The 19,264-nt window shown below is 37.5% G+C and overlaps 1 protein-coding gene across 2 annotated transcripts in view; it reads left to right on the forward strand.

Moving 5' to 3' along the window:
• The window catches only part of otogl (otogelin-like), a 216,746-nt gene that overhangs the window by 22,646 nt on the left and 174,836 nt on the right, over nt 1-19,264 (forward strand). For both annotated transcript variants that reach the window (XM_043709667.1, XM_043709668.1), the window contains exons 9-16: nt 2,660-2,787; nt 6,521-6,627; nt 6,795-6,901; nt 8,199-8,324; nt 10,745-10,853; nt 11,117-11,163; nt 11,807-11,952; nt 17,592-17,724. In XM_043709667.1, the coding sequence (XP_043565602.1) occupies nt 2,660-2,787; nt 6,521-6,627; nt 6,795-6,901; nt 8,199-8,324; nt 10,745-10,853; nt 11,117-11,163; nt 11,807-11,952; nt 17,592-17,724 (903 nt within the window). The remainder of the gene's footprint in view (nt 1-2,659; nt 2,788-6,520; nt 6,628-6,794; nt 6,902-8,198; nt 8,325-10,744; nt 10,854-11,116; nt 11,164-11,806; nt 11,953-17,591; nt 17,725-19,264) is intronic.

The raw sequence follows: 19,264 nt of genomic DNA on the forward strand, positions 1-19,264 counted from the left end.
GTTGTCTTTCTTGACTTCCCTTGTTCTAACTTTCCCTTCAATTTCCTTCTTAAACTTCCAGTTTGTCCTCTCCTCCCCGCTATTTAGTTTAAACGCAGCTGTGTTGCAGTAGCAAACCTGCCCGCCAGAATGCTGGTCCCCAACCTATTAAGGTGCAAACCGTCTCTTTTGTATAATTTATGCTTACCACAAAACATTCCCCAGTAATCCAAGAATTTAAATCCTTGCTTCCTGCACCAGTTCCCCAGCCACACATTCAAGTCCATTATCTCCCTGTTCCTGGCATTAGTCATGGGGAAACGTAGACTCATAGGGGAATGGGTCTGGGTGAGTTACTCTTTGGTGGGTCAGTGGACTTGCTGGGCTGAAGGGCCTGTTTCCACACTGTAGGAATTCTAATTCTAATTGGTCGTGCATCCAGTGGAATTTAGAGAATGGAAAAATGATCATATTGAAACATAAAATCCCTGAGGGGATTGACAGGGTGGATGCAGAAAGTATATTTACCCTTGTGAAAAAGATTAGAACTAGGGAACATTGTTTAAAAATAAGGGGTTGCATATATAAGATAGAGATGAGATTTTTATTCCCTCAGAAGGTTGTTAGTTGGTAGAATTCTTCTCTACAGAGTAGTGTAAACAGATTGATTGAGATGGAGGAAGATGGATTCTTTATTAACAAGGAAGTCAAAGGGAATAGGTAGGAAGGTAAAGCTATATCCAGATGAGCCATGATCTTATCAAATAAGAAGGCAAGAGCATAAGAACGCAAAAGCTCATGGGATCCAGGATAATGTGGCAAGATGGATCCAAAATTAGATTAATGATAGGAGACAGAGAATTGTGGTATAGAAGGCTGTTTATGTACCTGGAATCCGGTGTGCAGTGGTGTAGCACAGGGATCAGTGCTGGGTCCCTTATTGTTTGTGATCTATACAAGCATGTCAAGGAGTGTAAGGGGGATGTTAAATAAGCTTGTGGATGACACAAAGACTGGTCAGATAGTTGACAGTGAAGAGAAAGATATCAGGTTACAGGAGAATATAAACTGATTGGGCAGATGGAATTTAATTCTGATAAATGTGAGGTGGTGCACTTTGGAAGAAGGATCAAAACAAGGTCATACAAGACTCTAGGAAGCTCAGATGAACAAAAAGGATCTGAGGTGCTTGCATGCAGACCCCTGAAGGCAACAGGTCAGATTACTAGGGTAATAATGAAGGCATATGGGATGCTTGCCTTCATCAGTCATTGCAATGAACATAAGAGCAGAGTGGTCATTTGGAATGGTACAGAATTTTGGTTACACTGCAGCTGGAGTATCTGTGCAGTTCTGGTCACCATATTATTGGAAGGATATGATTGGAGGGGGTGCAGAGTAGATTCACCAGGATGTTGCCTGGGAATGAGCATTTTAGCCAGGAAGAGAGGTTGGATAAAATTTGACATTATTTTCGGAGCAGAGGTTGACGGGGGAGTATAATGTTATGAGGGACATGGACAAGGTGAATAAAAAGCAGCTGTCCCCCTTAGTTGCAGCGTGAATAACAAGGGGCCATGATTGTAAAATTAAAAGCAGGAGGTTTAGAGGGGTTTTCAAGAAACCTAGAGAGTGGTAGGGGTCTGGAATGCATTGTTTGGGAAAGTAGATGAGATGAGAAACCTCACAAAATTTAAAAGGTACGTGGAGTGTGCTTGGAGTGTCGTAAGCACCAGAGCACTTTATGGTCCTACTTTGGATTCCAATCTTGAAAACAAATCCACCAGACCAGCTTTGCTACTTTTATATCCTGATAAACATAAATATATAAACCTTGAAAACAAATGTAGAAGTCACTGTTAGTATTTAAAAAAAAAACTCAGGAAATTAGTTTCAGATAAATATCAAGTTTTGTTTCTATAAGGTTGATTTTCTTGAAGAAGATAAATAACTTTTTATGTGCTTGGATATTCACAGCGCTTTACATGTTCAGCTACAATAACGACACTGGCAGCATATTAACTGAATGCCGAGAGTTTCAAACTGTGGTCCACAGATCCTAATCATGTCATCCAATTGCTGCTCGTGGTTATTTTTATGTTTTCTGTTTGTTGACTCATTGGCACAGTGGTTCTGGTGCTACATATTAATGCAATTATTTTTAGTTATATCTACACATCAGAAAGTTATTTCATATTTTATTTCCAAGTATACATTCCCATTGGAGTTTGGAAATGAAGAGTGGTCTTATTGAAACATAGAAAATCCTAAGGGGATATAAAGTGTGAATCTTGCAAGGATGTATCTTGTTCTGGAGAGCTTAGAAGTAGGAGACAGATTTTAAAAATTGGAGGTGGTCCATTTAAGACAGAGTCAAGGAGAATTCTTTTTCTCTCAGACGATTGTTAGTCTGTGGAAGTAGATTAAGTATTTTTAACTTGGAAGCAGACAGGTTCTTGACTGATAGGGGAATCAAAGGATATAGTGAATAGTCAAGAAAGTAGAAACCACAATCAAATAATCTGTGATTTAATCAAATGGTGATGCAGGCTGAAGGAGATGAACGGTTTATTTCTGCTCCACATGTGTATGCTTGTATGTTTATTTACAGAAGGTCCCTCACACAGGGAGGTTTGTAAGCCGGCAAATTAAGCTAATGCTATTGTATTGACTTTTTCAGGCATGCTGACTGAAGATGTTGCAATCTTTGGAAATAGCTGGATGTCACAGTCTCCTTCTGATGCTCCTTGTGGATCTGTTTTGCTTGACTTCCACAGTCCATGTCGAGGCAAAGGAGCAATGATTAATGTTAGTGTCTGCTAAATTACTGTATTGGTGACAATTTGCTAGATTTAAAAAATTATGATTCAAATATAATTACATAAATGTAAAATGTTTGTTTATGTGGCCATTATCATTTTGACACAGCTCAAAACATTTCCACAAGCTTTTGTAATATAGTGACTGCGAATAAACATGGCAATTACTATGTCTCAAAGATGTACTTCAAATATTTATGAGGTAAAAAGATGGTTAACTAAAGTCTTATTGCTGTGGTATTGCCTGGCCAAGAACTATATTTTTGGATGTATAATATACTTACGAATAGATGGATATAATCCAATTTTAACTTCTCATCTTTTGTATTGCTGACAATAGATATGTTTTGTTGAAACTTTTCATTTTAAACTCGGGGCATTTCGCAAGAATGCACATTCATGGGAGATATCAACATTTACATTCCATGAGAGTACTGGTTATTTGGCAGTGGTTTCTGATTGGTAGAGCATTGACATGGAAAATGCATTCAATAATGCTGATTGACAATTATCAGGCAGGTTTTGCTGAATTTTAAACAAACTGGTTAGCTCTGGTTGGACAGGCCATGAGAAATGAACCAGCATATGTTATCACCTATTTTAGTGAGTTGAAACAGTATAGCATGTATACATATTCTTCCTGTTTGCCAAGAACAGAGCTCTGTATATTAATGTATACAGCTACCAGTACATGCAAGTGTGCACACTGTAAGGTGGACTGACAATCCTAAATTGGTTGTCAATGTAATTTCTTGCATATTCAGGATTATCTATCAAATGCTGTCCAATTGAGGAGTCACATCTAATGTTAAACACTGTGTTGTGAGTTTTACAAGGATTGGCTGATTGATTACAGTCAACACTTTGCTTGTTGTGAAAAGCTGAAGAGACATGCTATTTGATGCAGTCCGCCAGACTTTTGGATGTATTGCTTGCATACCTGGCATGACATCAGCATGTAGCCTGAGTAATTCATTCACAGTGCAAACTTGATATTGAAATAGGACATGTCAAAGACAATGGTTGCTCAGATAAAATAATTTCTCAATGTATATTGGACAAACTTATGGAAGGCCCTAAGGTCTTGGTCCTAAAATGTGCTCAGTCTGCCTCAGATTACTCTGAAAGGGCATCACAACATTCTGAGTAAGAAGTGAGGCTAGCTGTTTCACACTATTCTTATGCAGTAGCAACATGAATGGTGTTAGTCATTAACAAGGTGCTGCCTCCAGCCCAAAAAGATATCCTGTTCTATTATACAAATGAATAATGTGATATATGAATTTCAATGCTGGTATGATGCCAGGTATGTAGTCTATACACCCCAAAGTGCAGCAGATTATATCAAACAGCATATACCTTCAACTGTCCACAATGAGCAAGGTACTGACTATACTCAACTAGCCTGTGTTTCTAAAACTTGCAGCACAGTGTCTAGCATTAGATTTGATTTAGAAATTGGACAAAATTTTTGGATAATCTTGAATGGGTAAGGAAGTACTCTGACAGCAATTTAGCATTGCCAGTTGGGCCTGCAGTGTGGTGCACTTTCACATCTTGAAATACAGTGATACATAGGGCCCTGTATCTGATTCATCTCAATAAAAATAAATGACATCCATTCACTGGTGCATTCTCAGGGCAAAATCCTTATTCTTGAAAATAAACCTCTACTTGTTTTAAAATTTAACAGAACCTGGCTTCTGTCAGCGATCGTTAATGAATAGATTTTTCATGGCAATGCATCTACCTACCAGAGTGCACTTGCCAGACAGTCAGCATATGAATGTTTGTTTTTCCCATGCAGTTGTATTCTGCAAACTGTCTCGATGAGTGCAAGAAAGTAACTTTGACAAAATGTGTTTATTCAGCAATACTCAAGTTCTCTATTTCCAAACTACTACTACTCATTTTTTTTGTCAATGGAACAAACCCTTTGAAGTGACACATAGGGAAAATAGTCTCTTGACTGTAAATATGATGTGGAAATGTCAGTTTTGGACTGGGGTGACAAAGTCAGAAGTTACATGATACCAGGTTGTAGTCGAACAGGTTTATTTAAAATCACAAGCTTTCAGAACATTGCTCCTTCGTCAAGTGAAGTGACGAAGGAGCAGTGCTCCAAAAGCTTGTGATTGTACATATACTTGTTGGACTATAACCTGGTATCATGTGACTTCTGACTACTGTAAATATTTTATAGATTCAGACTCAAGAACCACAATGTTTGGCAAACAACTAAAATTGTTGAACCTTTAGTTCAGGACACCCTAAAAGAGACATTCCACACCAAATTAAGAACATACAGCCTGTTAAAGCATCTAATCAATGAATCAATTGATGATGAACTGGGCAGGTTATTTTTGGAACAAAAACAAAAGTTGCTGGAAGATCTCAGCAGGTCTAATAGCATCTGTGAGGAGAAATCAAAGTTAACGTTTTGGGTGCAGTGAGCCTTCCTCAGATCTCTCCGTTCTGAGGAAGGGTGACTGGACCCAAAGTGTTAACTTTGATTTCTCTGCACAGATACTGCCAGACTTGCTGAGGTTTTCCAGCACTTCTGTTTTTGTTCCTGATTTGCAGCACTCACAGTTCCTTCAGGTTATTTTAAGCTTGGTTATGATTGGACTTTGTGATGTCGTTGAAACCAATCCCTCTTCAGTAACTTTCAGTGAGGCAGAGGGCTCTACATTGATGTCTTTATTTAGATGAACAGGCTGTGGATATAGCCTAAGGCCCTTTGGTGCTTGGACCTCTTGGTTTGGACATGCACTGGTTGAATGACATCTAGCCTGGTTCCAAGAATTGACACAGACTATGGTAATATTTGAGTTTATTTTCCAGATTATTTTCCCTCATAAATTATAAAATATCTTGACAAGAGTTTGAATGATTTTGAAAGATATTCATAAAATTATCTGTTTTATTTTTGAAAAGTTAATTGGTTAATCCAATTTGGTTTCATGAGAAGTTCTTTTGTCTGTACTTTTAAAAATTTACAAGTGAATGTAAATTGAAAATGCTACACAGTTTTGGGCACCAATTATATAAAAAAACAATAAAAGAATACAGGACATAGGATGTAGATGTACTAGGATGATATCAAGCACAGGAAGGTATGAGAAAATACAGATACTGTGGTTATATCTATGAAAATGTATGAGGCTACTGAGTCTTTTGAGCTTATTCTGTCACTGAAATAGATCATGGCTGATCTTTTTCATCTCTCTTTGTTTGTTATGTTTTAATATACAATTGGACCTTGAAAATTCTAATTAACCCAGCAATCTCAGACGTTTGAGAAAGTGTGTTCTTGTTTTTCACTTTGTGTGAAAACATCTGTTTGATTCCATTCCTAAATACTTTTATTTCAACTTGTGCAATCATCGGAAAGAAGAGTGCTGCTTGATAAGCACAGAAATAAACGTGGTGGTGGTCTACATATTATGCATATACAAAATATCTTATAAAATAAAATTCTGTTAGTTTTAAGCAGATAAATTAAGTGAGGCAACAAGATTAGAAAGAATTTTAGTCATGGATGCTGACTTATTTTACATTTTATCACCTTGAGTTGCATTCTGCCATTCAAGTAAGTTTGTCAACCTATTCTTTATGCTAAGTACTATGGAAATTATTGCATGATGTATTAATTTTGTAGATTTGCTTTAGAAAGTAATGCTGAACTTTCATTCAGTGTTTATTTTTAAAATTTATTTTAGGATATCATTGCAAAGTGTGAAGTTCTAATGGGGTTTCCCTTCTTTACCTGTCGTGAATACGTTCAGCCTAATCCCTATATTGCCAGTTGTATCAATGATCTGTGCATGTAAGTATTAAATTCCCAACTCATTAGATGACTCTTTTCTCAGTAAACTATTAAAAATTGTACCTGTTCCATAAGAAAAAAAATCTTATTAGTGAATATTAAAAACTAATTTGTTTGATTGACATAAAAAAAGTTATGGCAAATAAATGTATTATTCTGTGAAACAGGGTGGATGACAGTGAAACACATTGTCGTGCAATTTCAGAGTACGCCAGGGCATGCTCCCATGCAGGCTACCCTTTAATGGACTGGAGAGATGATTTTCCTACTTGTAGTAAGTTTTGTACTTGCTGTTATTAAACTTACTGTTTTGAAATATTAAGGTACACTAATACATTACCAGAAACCATTAAACAAAATACATAATTCTGAATTATTTTGCAGAAATATTTACTTATGTTAATTTGTAAAGACTTGAATGTTAAGAGGAGAGCAGATTTTGCATACATTTTTAATATTATCAAGGTTATTGTAAATTTCTCAAGCATAACAATGGATCTGTTTAGCAATTAGATGGTTTTGGTCAATCTGTATACTTGTTTGGTCCATATTTGCAAAGTCTTTGTTTTGGATGTCTAAAACCAGCATTAGAAGTTTTGAAATGTATAAATTAGGAGAGACGGCATCTTGAAAGTTTCTATCAGCAAAGTAGTGATGAGCTGGATAGACGTGCCTCTAAAATCCTCAGCAGCAGCTGTGAATGATTGTCACCATGTAGCCCACTCCAGTCCCCCTACTGACTTACACAAGGTAGATGGCTTCACATTAGTATGTTCTCTTGGGTAAGCTGCCAATGAATTTGGCTTGAGGACAAACTTCTATCAGTTTTCTGGCTGCTCAGTTTGAACATGGACTGGCCAAATAATCCCAGAATGGATCTGAGAACAGAATGATACTAATATTTGGGTCTAATGATCATAGATAATGTTTTTCTTATAAATTATAAAATATATTGGTATAAAGTGATTTATTTTTCAGGGCGTTCCTTTTTTATTCATTCATGGAGTGACGACGTCATTGGCTAGGCCAGTATTTATTGCCCATCTCTAATTGCCCAAAGGGCAGTTAAGAGTCAACCACTGTGGTGGGTCTGGCATTACGTATAGGCCAGACCAGATAAAGATGGCAGTTTCTCCATTTGATTATGATTTGTTTTGAAAGGTTAATGTGTTTCTTAACACCTTTAATGGTTATATCTCAATTTTCATCATTCAAAGTGTTCTGCCGTTTCAACAATATTATGAATCATCTCCACTCTAGATTTGGAGATCATCTTCTCCATTGGACCTGAATAGAATGAACTTGATGCTGTCATAGCATAAACTATTGTTTTACATTCATAAAGATAGAACGTATATCATAAAGGGAGTGTTCCTTCATATCGAAAGGAGAAAAGCTGGAAAATTTGTGGATCATTTTAATGCCTCACATAGCTGGTAGGATGTTTTTGCAATACAGTAATATGGATTGATGCAGGTTGAGCCACATTATCATATTTTGTAAGTTTATATTTTACATATTAAAACTGTGTTGCATCAAAGGTTTTGAGATGATTTTGTGCTATATTTCAGCTGATCAGTGTGAAGATAGCTTTGTTCACCGTGACTGTATTAGTTGCTGCCCACCCACTTGCACATTTGAAAAGGAATGCTTGGGGAGTAGCCTGCACTGCCTAGATGGTTGTTACTGTCCAGACGGTAAGGCAATTTCATCACTTTGGTAAATATCCAGTGAAAGAAAAATATCTGGATTTCTGGTTTTTGTGCACCATTCCCTAACTCAGATGCAAACCTGTAGACATAGGAGAAGATACGTCAAATGAGATGTGAGATGCAGGTTAGTGTGGATTCTTGGGCTGAAGGGCCTGTTTCCATACTGTAGGGAATCTAATCTAAACATTTGCGCGCACGCACACACACTCTACCAAGCACATACACACACATTCTCTCTCTCTCTCCCTCACATGCGCACACACACACATACATAAGTCTAAAGGGTGAATTTGCATTTGCAGATACATTCTATATTTTTCAAAAAACATACAATCTGCAGGCAGTTAGTCCATGTGACATTTCATAAATTCCTATTTTGCAAATAGAACCAGTCTGACTCGAGATCGGAATACAGACAGACTCTAGCCTCATACCTTTAATGTATTGTCTGAGCTGAGATGTCACCTTTTTTAATAAAACCTTCAATTATCTTGGGAATGTGTCTTGGAAGAAGTTCTGGGATTTACATATTAATGAAACAATGCCTGCAACCCATTCTAAAAGATGAAAGACTTAACAGCAATCTAGGTGTGTTCAATATATCGTATCGGTTGCATGACACTATGATCTTTTGCTATAAATTCTGTGCCTTATGATCCTGGCCCACTAGCCACATCATGAAGGAGCAGTGCTTCCAAATAAATTTGTTGGACTATAAACTGGTGTTGTGTGATTTTTGACTTTGTCCACCCCAGTCCAACATGGCATTTCATATCATGATTATAATTATTTGTCCTCATATCATGTCTCTTCACGTTCAAACATCTTTAACTCAGTGTAAAAACGTGTGTTGGTGAAGATTTACAGTAGGATAGAGTTTGCACTCAGTAAGATTGCCTACAGTGTGGAAACAGGCCATTCGGCCCTAAAAGGCCACACCGACCCTCAACCCATCCCCCTACATTTATCCCACCTAATGCACCTCACCCAATAGACAATTTAGCATGGCTGGCATATCTTTAGATTGTGGGAGGAAACTAGAGTATACCCATGAGGACAACGTGCAAACTCCACACAGACAGTCACCCAAGGCTGGAATTGAACCTGGTCCCTGGTGCTGTAGGGCCACAGTGCTAACCACTGAGCCACCATGCTTGTTTTCTCTACGCAATTCTGCCAAAATTGGTGTGAGTGACCAACGCAACTGTTACAGAATTTCAAGTTATTCGAGTTTTTGTTATCTAGACAAATGTAGGCACTGCCCCAAATCAGTTCATGACCTGAGATGGAAGAACTACCATTGGGAATTTTTGCTAATGGTGATAATTTGCAGGCCCTCAAGGAGGCTCCAAAGGTCAGCTGGAACTTTTGTCTACAAAGTCACAAAGATGAAAGTTTTCAAAGTTTTTGATTTTATTTGACTCAAAGTGGTTAAGAAATTAACTACCATTCCCAAATATAACTGGAGAATTGTTCTTCACATTTTTAAAAGCTACTTATTTGACACTATGATTAAAAATGCTTATTTTTGTGATGACCATATTTTTAGGGAGAAAGTAGGACTGCAGGTGCCGGAGATCAGAGTCAAAAAGTATGGTGGTGGAAAAGCACAACCGTTCAGGCAGCATCTAAAGAGCAGGAGAGTCGACATTTTGAGCACAAGTTCTTCATCAGGAATGTGATGAAGGGCTTATGCTTGAAACATTGACTCTCCTGCTCCTCGGATGCTGACTGACTGGCTGTGCTTTTCCAGCACGTCATATATTTTTAGTTCTATCAATCAAACTCCAACTAGTTATTACTGTTAAATATATCAAGGTATATTTAAAGACATATTTAAATGAAGTTGCTTAAAAACACAGTCCAATTGTGTTGGTTCATAGCATATCTTCCATATGACGACATACAAATAAACCTGAGGAATCACCAGAGTAAACAATTACCCTTTGCCAGTTGTGGTCACTGGAGAATCAAAACCCCAGATCATTTTCCCTTCCAAATACTAATGGATCTGCAGTGAATTATAAGTAGTTTAGGTTTGCTTGAATTTTCTACCATTTCCAATTGGAAATGATTGTCACTGCCCAAATAAAAGTACTCAACATCTACCAGTCAGGAGAAAGCATTGTTGGAACTAGCTAATCTTTCAACTATGGCCTTGTTACAAGGAGTACAGTACCAGCATTGAAAGTCAGAATATATTTCATTACAGTATTAAATTTAATGTAATGTAAAACACAATTGTAAAATGATTTATGTAAATAATGACAGCTGTTACATCTGTGGAGGAATAAAAGTGTGGTTGAAAAGTGCGGGCATGCAGATTTTCCAATAGTGTCACTCTGCTGACTGACAAAGAAGATGGAACATGAATTATTTTGTGTATACATTTCTCATTTTGTTAGGACTTGTCATGGAGAATGGAACCTGCATATCTGTGTCGACCTGCCCATGCACATACCATGGTACAGTCTATCCAATCGGATCTCATTTGCAAGAGGGCTGCAATATGTGGTACGTTTCTGTATAGAAGACTATCTTACTGACCCCAAAAGTAGATTCTGAAATAGTAAAGATGAGAAACAGCGACAACAACTTCATCTTAACTGTGCATTAGTTGGATAATTTATTAAATCCTTAATTATTTTTACAGTCATTAAACACTTTTTGTTCTTCCTAATTTAAATAATTAATGAAATTGTTCAGCATATTTATATTTTGTAAGTTAAGCATGGTATTTAACTGTTAACAATAACTGGCTTGTTTGATGTTTGCAGCGTTTGCAGTGGTGGTGTTTGGAACTGTACAGACAATGATTGTCCAGGTAAATGTTTGTGTTGTCAGATTTTGTGTACCTGCTTAGCACAATAATAGTTTAGTTTCAAGAAATGATTGCCTAATTTGAATAGATTGATAACAATTGACATATTTAAAATATGCATTCAAATTTCACCATGAAGAAAATCAATCTTTCTTAAATACTTCTAATAAATAGTTAAACTCTCACTGAAACTTTGAAGGTTGGGGTTGACATTTCATTCCGAAACATGTTGATGGCTAATCGAGACACTTCAGTACAATGTGAAGGAACTGTTATATTGTCAGAAGTCCTAGCTGTTGGAGTGAAAATTATATGAAAGCTCATTTTTACATACAGACAAACATTAAGAATTCAATAGCACTATTTGAAGAAGAGCAGTGGACTTCTTCCAATTTTCTGCCAATGTTTAATCAAGTTGAACAAATTGTAATTTATTTAATTTGTTTTTTTATGGCCTTGCCATGTGCAAATTAGATGCTGTATTTGGCTACCTGACAACAGTGATTACCTCAAAAATTAATCCCTGGCTGTGAGGCATTTTGGGATCTCCTGAGGACACGAAACTTTGAATGCAAGTTCTTTCTTTTTATGTTCAGGAAGACTTCACATTTTTCTAAAATGTGTAACAGATACTCCTTTTTTTTAGCTGAATGCTCAGTCACAGGAGACATGCATTTTACTACGTTTGATGGTCGGATTTTTACATTTCTTGGCACATGCCAATACATCTTTGCAAAGAGCCACAGGAGTAACAAGTTCACGGTGACTTTACAGAATGTGCCTTGTGGTCAGGTAACAGAATAAAAATTCTTCATCTAATTGAAAAACTAGAATGCAAGATTAAAATTCCTATTGACTCTTAAATTACCTGTGTGATTTTGACTGTAGAAAATAAGTGAGTAAAACTTTGAAGCTAGTTTTGGTCACCTTGTTATAGGAAATATATTATTAAATTGGAGAGGGTGCAGAAAACATTTACAAGGATGTTATTGAACTAGAGGGTTGAGTTATAAGGAGAGGCTGGATAAGCTGGAACTTTTTTTCACTGGTACATAGGAGGTTGAGGGCTGACCTTATAGAGGTTTATAAAATCATGAGCATGAATAAGGTGAATAGCAAAGTTCTTTTCCCTTGGGTAGGAGGATTCAAAACTAGAGGCAAAGTTTTTAAAGTGAGAGGAGAAAGATTTAAAATGGACCTGAGAGGCGATGTTATCACACAGAGTGGTTCGCATGTGGAATTAGCTGCCAAAGGAAGAGGTAGATGCAGATATAGTTACAAAATTAAAACAAAATTTGGACAGGAACATGAATAGAGGGATATGGGCTAATTGCAGGCAAATGGGACTAGTTTAGTTTGCGAAACTTGGTTGGCATGGATGAGTTGGACTGAAGGGTCTGTTTCTGTGCTGTATGACTCTATTTTATTGGTACTGTACATTTTACAAATGTTTCTCTGGTTTGACAGAAACACTATAATCAGGTCATTTGGTAATTACCAAAGTCGCTGGCACCTTCATGCATCTCATTTTATTTTTAATTGAATTATTTCATTCTATGGGAAATTAGTCTCTACTAATGAATCATGATGATATTTTTAAGTATTTCTTTGGTTTCATGCACTTGTGCTTGAAACATTATAGGGAATTTTGTGCAGGATGTTAAAATGTTCAAGCAATTTAAGAGTATCAATTTCAATCAGAGTCAGGAAAGAGGTAAATTCTTATTCAATGAAATTCAAACTACATTTCATTCTTTATCTATTTTAATGCTGAGAAGTTTTTTTTTGAGATTGAGAATGATAACGTTGATAATTAAAAGAATAAAATAGATTAGGAAGTCCATCTAATATTTTCTACTTTATCCACCTTCATTGTCCAGTCCATGGAGTTACATTCCCATCCCATTTACAAAATTGTTAAATCTAAAATGCTTGGATATCTTCCCATTTCTAAATTGTGGCCCCTGATTTCACAGTAAGTGGCGCTGTCAAAGAAATAGTGTTTGATGTATTCACTCCATTCAGAGTATTGAATAGAATCGGGACAATGGGTCAGAAACTGCTGTATAAATCAATAAGTGACAGCAATTAGTTTGCAAATCTCTGAGGAACTTATTGCAAGGAAGATGTATCATGAATTGCAAAATGTTGCTGGACAATTTACATTGTCCGGGAGTTATCTTTGCCAAGGTATCCTTTACTGCCTCATTCATTTCAGGAAGCTGTTAGATTTAAACATTAGTTGTTCATTAATTTTGTCACAGAAAATTAAATGTTATGGAATTTTTATGTTAAGGTGATACATTGTTACCTCATTGCCATCAAGGCCTCATTGTGAAGGTATCCGCTTCCAAAAAGCTACAGAGCAAAATCAATTTGGTTGGTGTAAGAAAGAAAAGATCTAACTCACCAGGCTCCAGCAAATTACATCCAATTATTTTTCCCTTTGTTACATGGGGAAGAATTTGTAGGGGCCTTGAGGCTCTGGGCTATGGCAAGAAATATGGCAGAATCAAGTGAGAAGTCTAGTGAAGCCTAACTTGTTGGCTGGAACAACTTGCTGCACCTTTTATTAAGTCAAGGCATGGAAATCAGGGCAGGTACCTGCAGATAAAAACTTGCCATTTAGTGCAGACACAAAGCTATAAAGCTTGTCATGGTTATCACCAGTCCTCAGTCATGTCAAGTGATATAGTCTTCGGTCAAGGGTTCCCAGCATATTAAGTCAAAGGCAGCCTTCAATACCAGTCCTGGGTCTTGGACACAGTCTTGGATACGGTCAGTCAGAATGGTCGGAGTCAGGATCCTCCCCATAAAAGTGGAGGGATAGAGCTGCATTTTTGGCAGCCCACTGCTCATCTTGAGTCTTTCTACTGTATTTTGGGCTGTTTTCTTCAGATTTAAGGGAAATGAAAGCATGTGGCTTAAGTGTTAGTTTTCTTGCAGATAGGGAGGTGTTCCTAGGAGGTAGGGAGTGAGCAGGCAGCGATGAGGGCATGTTTGGTTAGTGAAGTTCAGAGTTGAGTTGCATTGAGTGAGGGGAAGATGTTGCAGACAATAGTGGAAGTAGTAGAAAATAAGCCTTGATATCAGATGGGTACAGTGGCAGAGATAGTGAGTGTGAGGTATCAGAGAGACCTGTATTTACACAGGCAAAATGAAAACAGTCATTAACCTTCACTGCTGTGCATTCCTCCAGCTGGTTGACACTGCTTTAACTTGAGTGGCAATCTTGGACATGGTCTGCCTCTTCTGGTAGTGGACCCCATCTGCACCACTCCTTCCAGCAGGACCTCCAGGTCCCTGCCTGCAAAGCAAGGGTATCAATTTCACCTTGTCTACTATGTCAGGCTGATAGAGCTGGGCTGGGTGCCCATTGGCCTTTTAAAAGTGGTGCCAGTGTCAGGGATGCTGGTTCACTCTGGGATATCCCAGCAATGGTGAGTTGCTCTGTGAGTGGTAGAATGAGGTTAGAATGGGGTGGGGAGGATGCAATAGGGGCAAGATAATGAGGTGGCTTTTGTAAGATATGGCAAGAGATCTCACCAGGCCTCTCAGTGAGAAACCCTTACATGAAACTTGATGGAAGTAACACAGCTAAAAGAAAACACAGGATTCACCGCATGGTTTCCAGTATCTGGATTTTCTCATACACTAAAGAGGACAGGACTTCCTAAAGTGGGAGTCAGGTTCCAACTGGGATTGAGAACTCTAAGGCAACAGTGGGCAATTCACCTGCCCTCTTCTCATAAGTTATCATCTTCCTGCTGGCTGCCCGCTTTGGCTTGACAATTTTTAAGCTTCTAACTGGGAGTATTGTGGCAAAAACAAATTGGAGAGCACTGAAATAGAAGTTTAAATGGAAGTCTATATGTGGCCATACTATTTCTTCACACCCTGAAATTTGTGTTCTATTTCCCTGGTTATTTTTCTTGGCTCTGAAATTGAATGTTTCTATTGTACTCATTCTCTTTTCCATTATTAAGCTAACTTCAACTGTGCTATTGTGAAAGTGTTTTTGGCCTCTGACCTACTCAATCATCTCCTAGTTAATATGAGATCTAATAATGCCCAGTTCCTTGATTAAATACTTCATACAGCAATCCAATGTTGTTTCCAAGAACAAGAACTCTTATTGCTCCCTTTAATCGACTTCCTAATTTATCTCCAGTAAATTTGAGTCATTATTAATAACTGCAAAATTCAAATATTCTTCCCTTCTTCAACCACAAAGTTCTTGCTTTGACAACTCCCAATGATCTAGTGCAAATATTCATAGTTTGTAGATGTTTTCTTTCATTCAACTCTCTCAAATCTACCTACATAATTCTAACCAGAAACATTTTAGATTATAATCAAGTTTTCCCTCACATAAAAAGCTATGCTGACTCCTCATTTATCTTAATCTTTCCGAGGACTATCCTTATTGCTTATTTATATTTTGGGCCCTCTGTTTTTTTCCTTGAATTACATTGCAACAACTATTAAATTTTGGGACTAAAAACAATTGAATGCTGGTATTTCCTCAATGCCTCCAGTTATCCAGACAACATTTTAAAATGAACTTCAGTTAGCTTTCATCATTAGCAAGCTAGGAATCCTGTAAACCTCATCTATATAAATTGTATTTTATTTGTTGCAATCCCTTCCGTGTTCCTATCTCACCCTGTCACCGCTCGTATTAATATAGTGGCAGGTGGGTGCTCATCATGTGGGGAGCACAAGCAAACTTATATCGGAGTTCCTTGTGGACTACCAGGAGAGTCCCTCATTTAAAGGCATTCAGCACCTGATCAAGGGACCAAGCATTGGGAAGAGGGATGCCTGCTGAGATCTGCCCTACTGTCCTTGTTGTCAACACTCTTTCTGTCCATCACCGCCATTACTCACCTGTATCGCAGGTCCATGATGATACTGGGCTTTGGTTGGGTGTTGTATTGGCAGCAACCAGCTCCTTACCTATGACCAGCTGTGCAGTAACATTGTGGGACTCTGATTGGTAAGCAGGACTTTGACCCAGGGCCCTAGATCCTGGGGAAGTCCAGCTGCTGTCCAGCCAACTGCCTGAATGACATTAAATTTGGCCGTTCTTCCTTATAAGAGTCAATTTGGAACATCTGCTGGGTTCCTTACCAACAGTTAAGGACACTGTCACCTCCATTGGGTCCAGCTGAATATTGACCTCTTGGGCACTCTTAAGTTATTGATATTGATTGTGGGAATTGCTCCAAATTACACCAAGAAATCATGAGAACAATACCGAGGAATCATAAGCATATTTTATACCCTACCACTTACCCCAGAAGAGTTAGAACTTTGCCAAACTCAATTTTGTATTGATTGAAGGCTAAGAATCCAAATGAAAGTACAAAAGAGATGGAAATACACAACTGATCCATTGATAAATGAAAATTTAAAAAAAAAATTGAATAGTTGCCTCAATGTCGAGAACTGGATTTTTCAAAGATATCTGCCACAAACTTACAGATAAACTTGAAAGGATTCAGAAAAGATTTACAAGGATATTGCCAGTGTTGGAAGGTTTGAGCTATTCTGAGAAGCTGAATAGGCTGAGGCTATTTTTCCCGGAGTGTTGGAGGCTGAGGGGTAACCTTATGGAAGTTTATAAAATTCTGAGGGGCATAGATAGAGTGAAGAGCTAAGGTCTTTTTTCCCAGGGTAGGAGTCCAAAACTCGATAGCATAGGTTTAAGGTGAGAAGGAAAAGATTTAAAAGAGATCTAAGGAGCAACTTTTCATGTGGAAGGTGGTACGTGTATGGAATGAGCTGCTAGAGGAAGTGGTGGAGACTGGTACAATTACAACATTTAAAAGGCATCTGGATGGGTACATGAGTAGGAAGGGTTTAGTGAGATATGGGCCAAATGCTGGCAAATGGGACTAGATTAATTTAGGATATCTGGTCAACATGGATGAGTTGGGCTGAGGGTCTGTTTCCATGCTGTATAACTCTGACTCTATGCCTATGAGATATGCTATATTTCTGAGATTTTTTTCTCTCTGTAAGAACTTTATCCTTTCACTTTCCTGTAAAGTTGATTTGATTGAAAGGAATTTTCATCAAAAAAGCTTTCTTTTCAATATGCTTATTGGTCTGCACTCTATTGATTGCTTTATCTGTACTTTTTAATGGCGTTAAAAAGTCAATCCATTCGATACTCATATTGCATGGAACACAGTTTCATTGACAAAAGATATTTATTTTGGAGTCATTGCTTTGAAAAAGAAGTACCACAATAAATCATAAGTTATTCTAGGGTTGTAACGTGTTTCTGTTTACTAAAGTCATCTGGTTAATAAATTCAGTTTTGGTACATCTTTGTTTTATCATAAGACAAATGTAGAATAAAAGTTAAAATAATTGAATGAGCAGGTTTGGGTCTTTCGATTTAATTTTTTTTTTACTTTCAGAATCTGGACCACAGTTGCATTCAGTCAATAACTTTAAGCATCGAAGGTGATACAAGTAACCAAATAACCCTAACGAGATCAGGAGAAATACACCTTGGCAATCAACAAGCAATTAGCCTCCCATATCAAAACGGTAACTGGTTTATTTCTACTATTCTGGATGTCTGTGAAAAGGGATTAATTAGCATTTCAGGAAGAAAAGATGTTGCAGGTCTTTGTCAAAATGATTTGTCATGCACAGACTCATATCTGCCCACATGAATGATGTTTTTGCATGTTAAATGGTGTTTGAAAACCATAGCATCTCTTTCAAATTAAGAGGTGCACTTGTCTTAAGAATATATTACTACTTACCAAGCTAAAACATTATTATGCAGCTATATGATGCACTGCTCAATGTCAAGACCAGGATGGTCTTTTGTTGCATCAAAATGGAAATTCAATATTAGATGTCAAGTCTGAACACAGTCCTCTGCCATGGGATGGTCATCACTCCTACCCATTTTATTGAATAAATGTTATTCATACAGGCTTCCATTGGTTTCTGCTCCTTCACTGGTACTCTGCTACTGTTTATTGTGCTGCTGCTTTGAGTGCACATTGCAAAAGATCGTACAGCATTGGAAATGAACAAATAGTCAGGTACAAATACAACCAGACTGAATTCTTTTAACTTAGTTTGAGTGAACATAGTATGAAAGCACTTGCAGACATTCCAAGGGCGTAAACAAGGCACCTTAATCTGAAATTGCTGAGAATCAAACTAATGCAGAAAAAGGTTGAAACATTTATCAGAACAGGCTGCATCTTTGGAGAGAGGAAGCAAGCAAGTAGATCCTTCTTCACATCAAAATGTTTTTGGAAACAACTCAGTACAAGCACAATTAGGGACAGGCAATGAATGTTGGCCTTGCCCACATCCCATGAAAGAATAACTTAGTAGATATGTTACTAGATTAGAAGTTGTGAAGCCTGAGCTAACAAAAGCACCATCGCTGCTGGCACATTTAAATCAACTTAATTGAATAAGTCTGGAATCAACAATGTTAAATGGTAAAATCCATCTGGTTCATTAATATCCTTCAGGGAAAAACATCGGTAATAGTCTGGCCTATATGTAACTACAGACCTGAGCAAGTCAATCGATAGTCTCTAAACTATCACAGAAAAATATCCTAAGAATAAAGTTGATGGATCACTCAGGGCAGACTGGAATGGTTAAGATGGCATCACCATTTCAAGGCAATTTGTAATAGACAATAAAAGTGAGTCCATGAATAAATAAGAAAGAGAAAGGTTAGGAGAGATTCCAGAAAACCAAGTTTTAAAGGCAACACCAATTTAAACTTGAGCTTGAGAAACCGGTGCTGATTGGCTGGCTTGCCAGCTTTGAGTGAAACTAGCACCAGGGTGCTATTGACTTTTATACATTTGTTTAATATTTTTAAAAAGCCCCAACAAACTCCCATTTCCTGCAGAGAACAAGTCCTCATGAATGAATGTATTTAGCTTCGAGCAGATATAAGTGAACTGCATTTTTTAAATAGAATCTCTTCAATATGGAAACAAGCCTTTTGGCCCAAAACTGACCCTCTGAAGAGTAACCCACCCAGACTCATTCCTCCTATCCTGTATTTGCCCCTGACTAATGCACATAACCAACACACCCTGGA

Source organism: Chiloscyllium plagiosum, chromosome 19, assembly GCF_004010195.1.
Source record: "Chiloscyllium plagiosum isolate BGI_BamShark_2017 chromosome 19, ASM401019v2, whole genome shotgun sequence".
Classification (NCBI taxonomy): Eukaryota; Metazoa; Chordata; class Chondrichthyes; order Orectolobiformes; family Hemiscylliidae; genus Chiloscyllium; species Chiloscyllium plagiosum.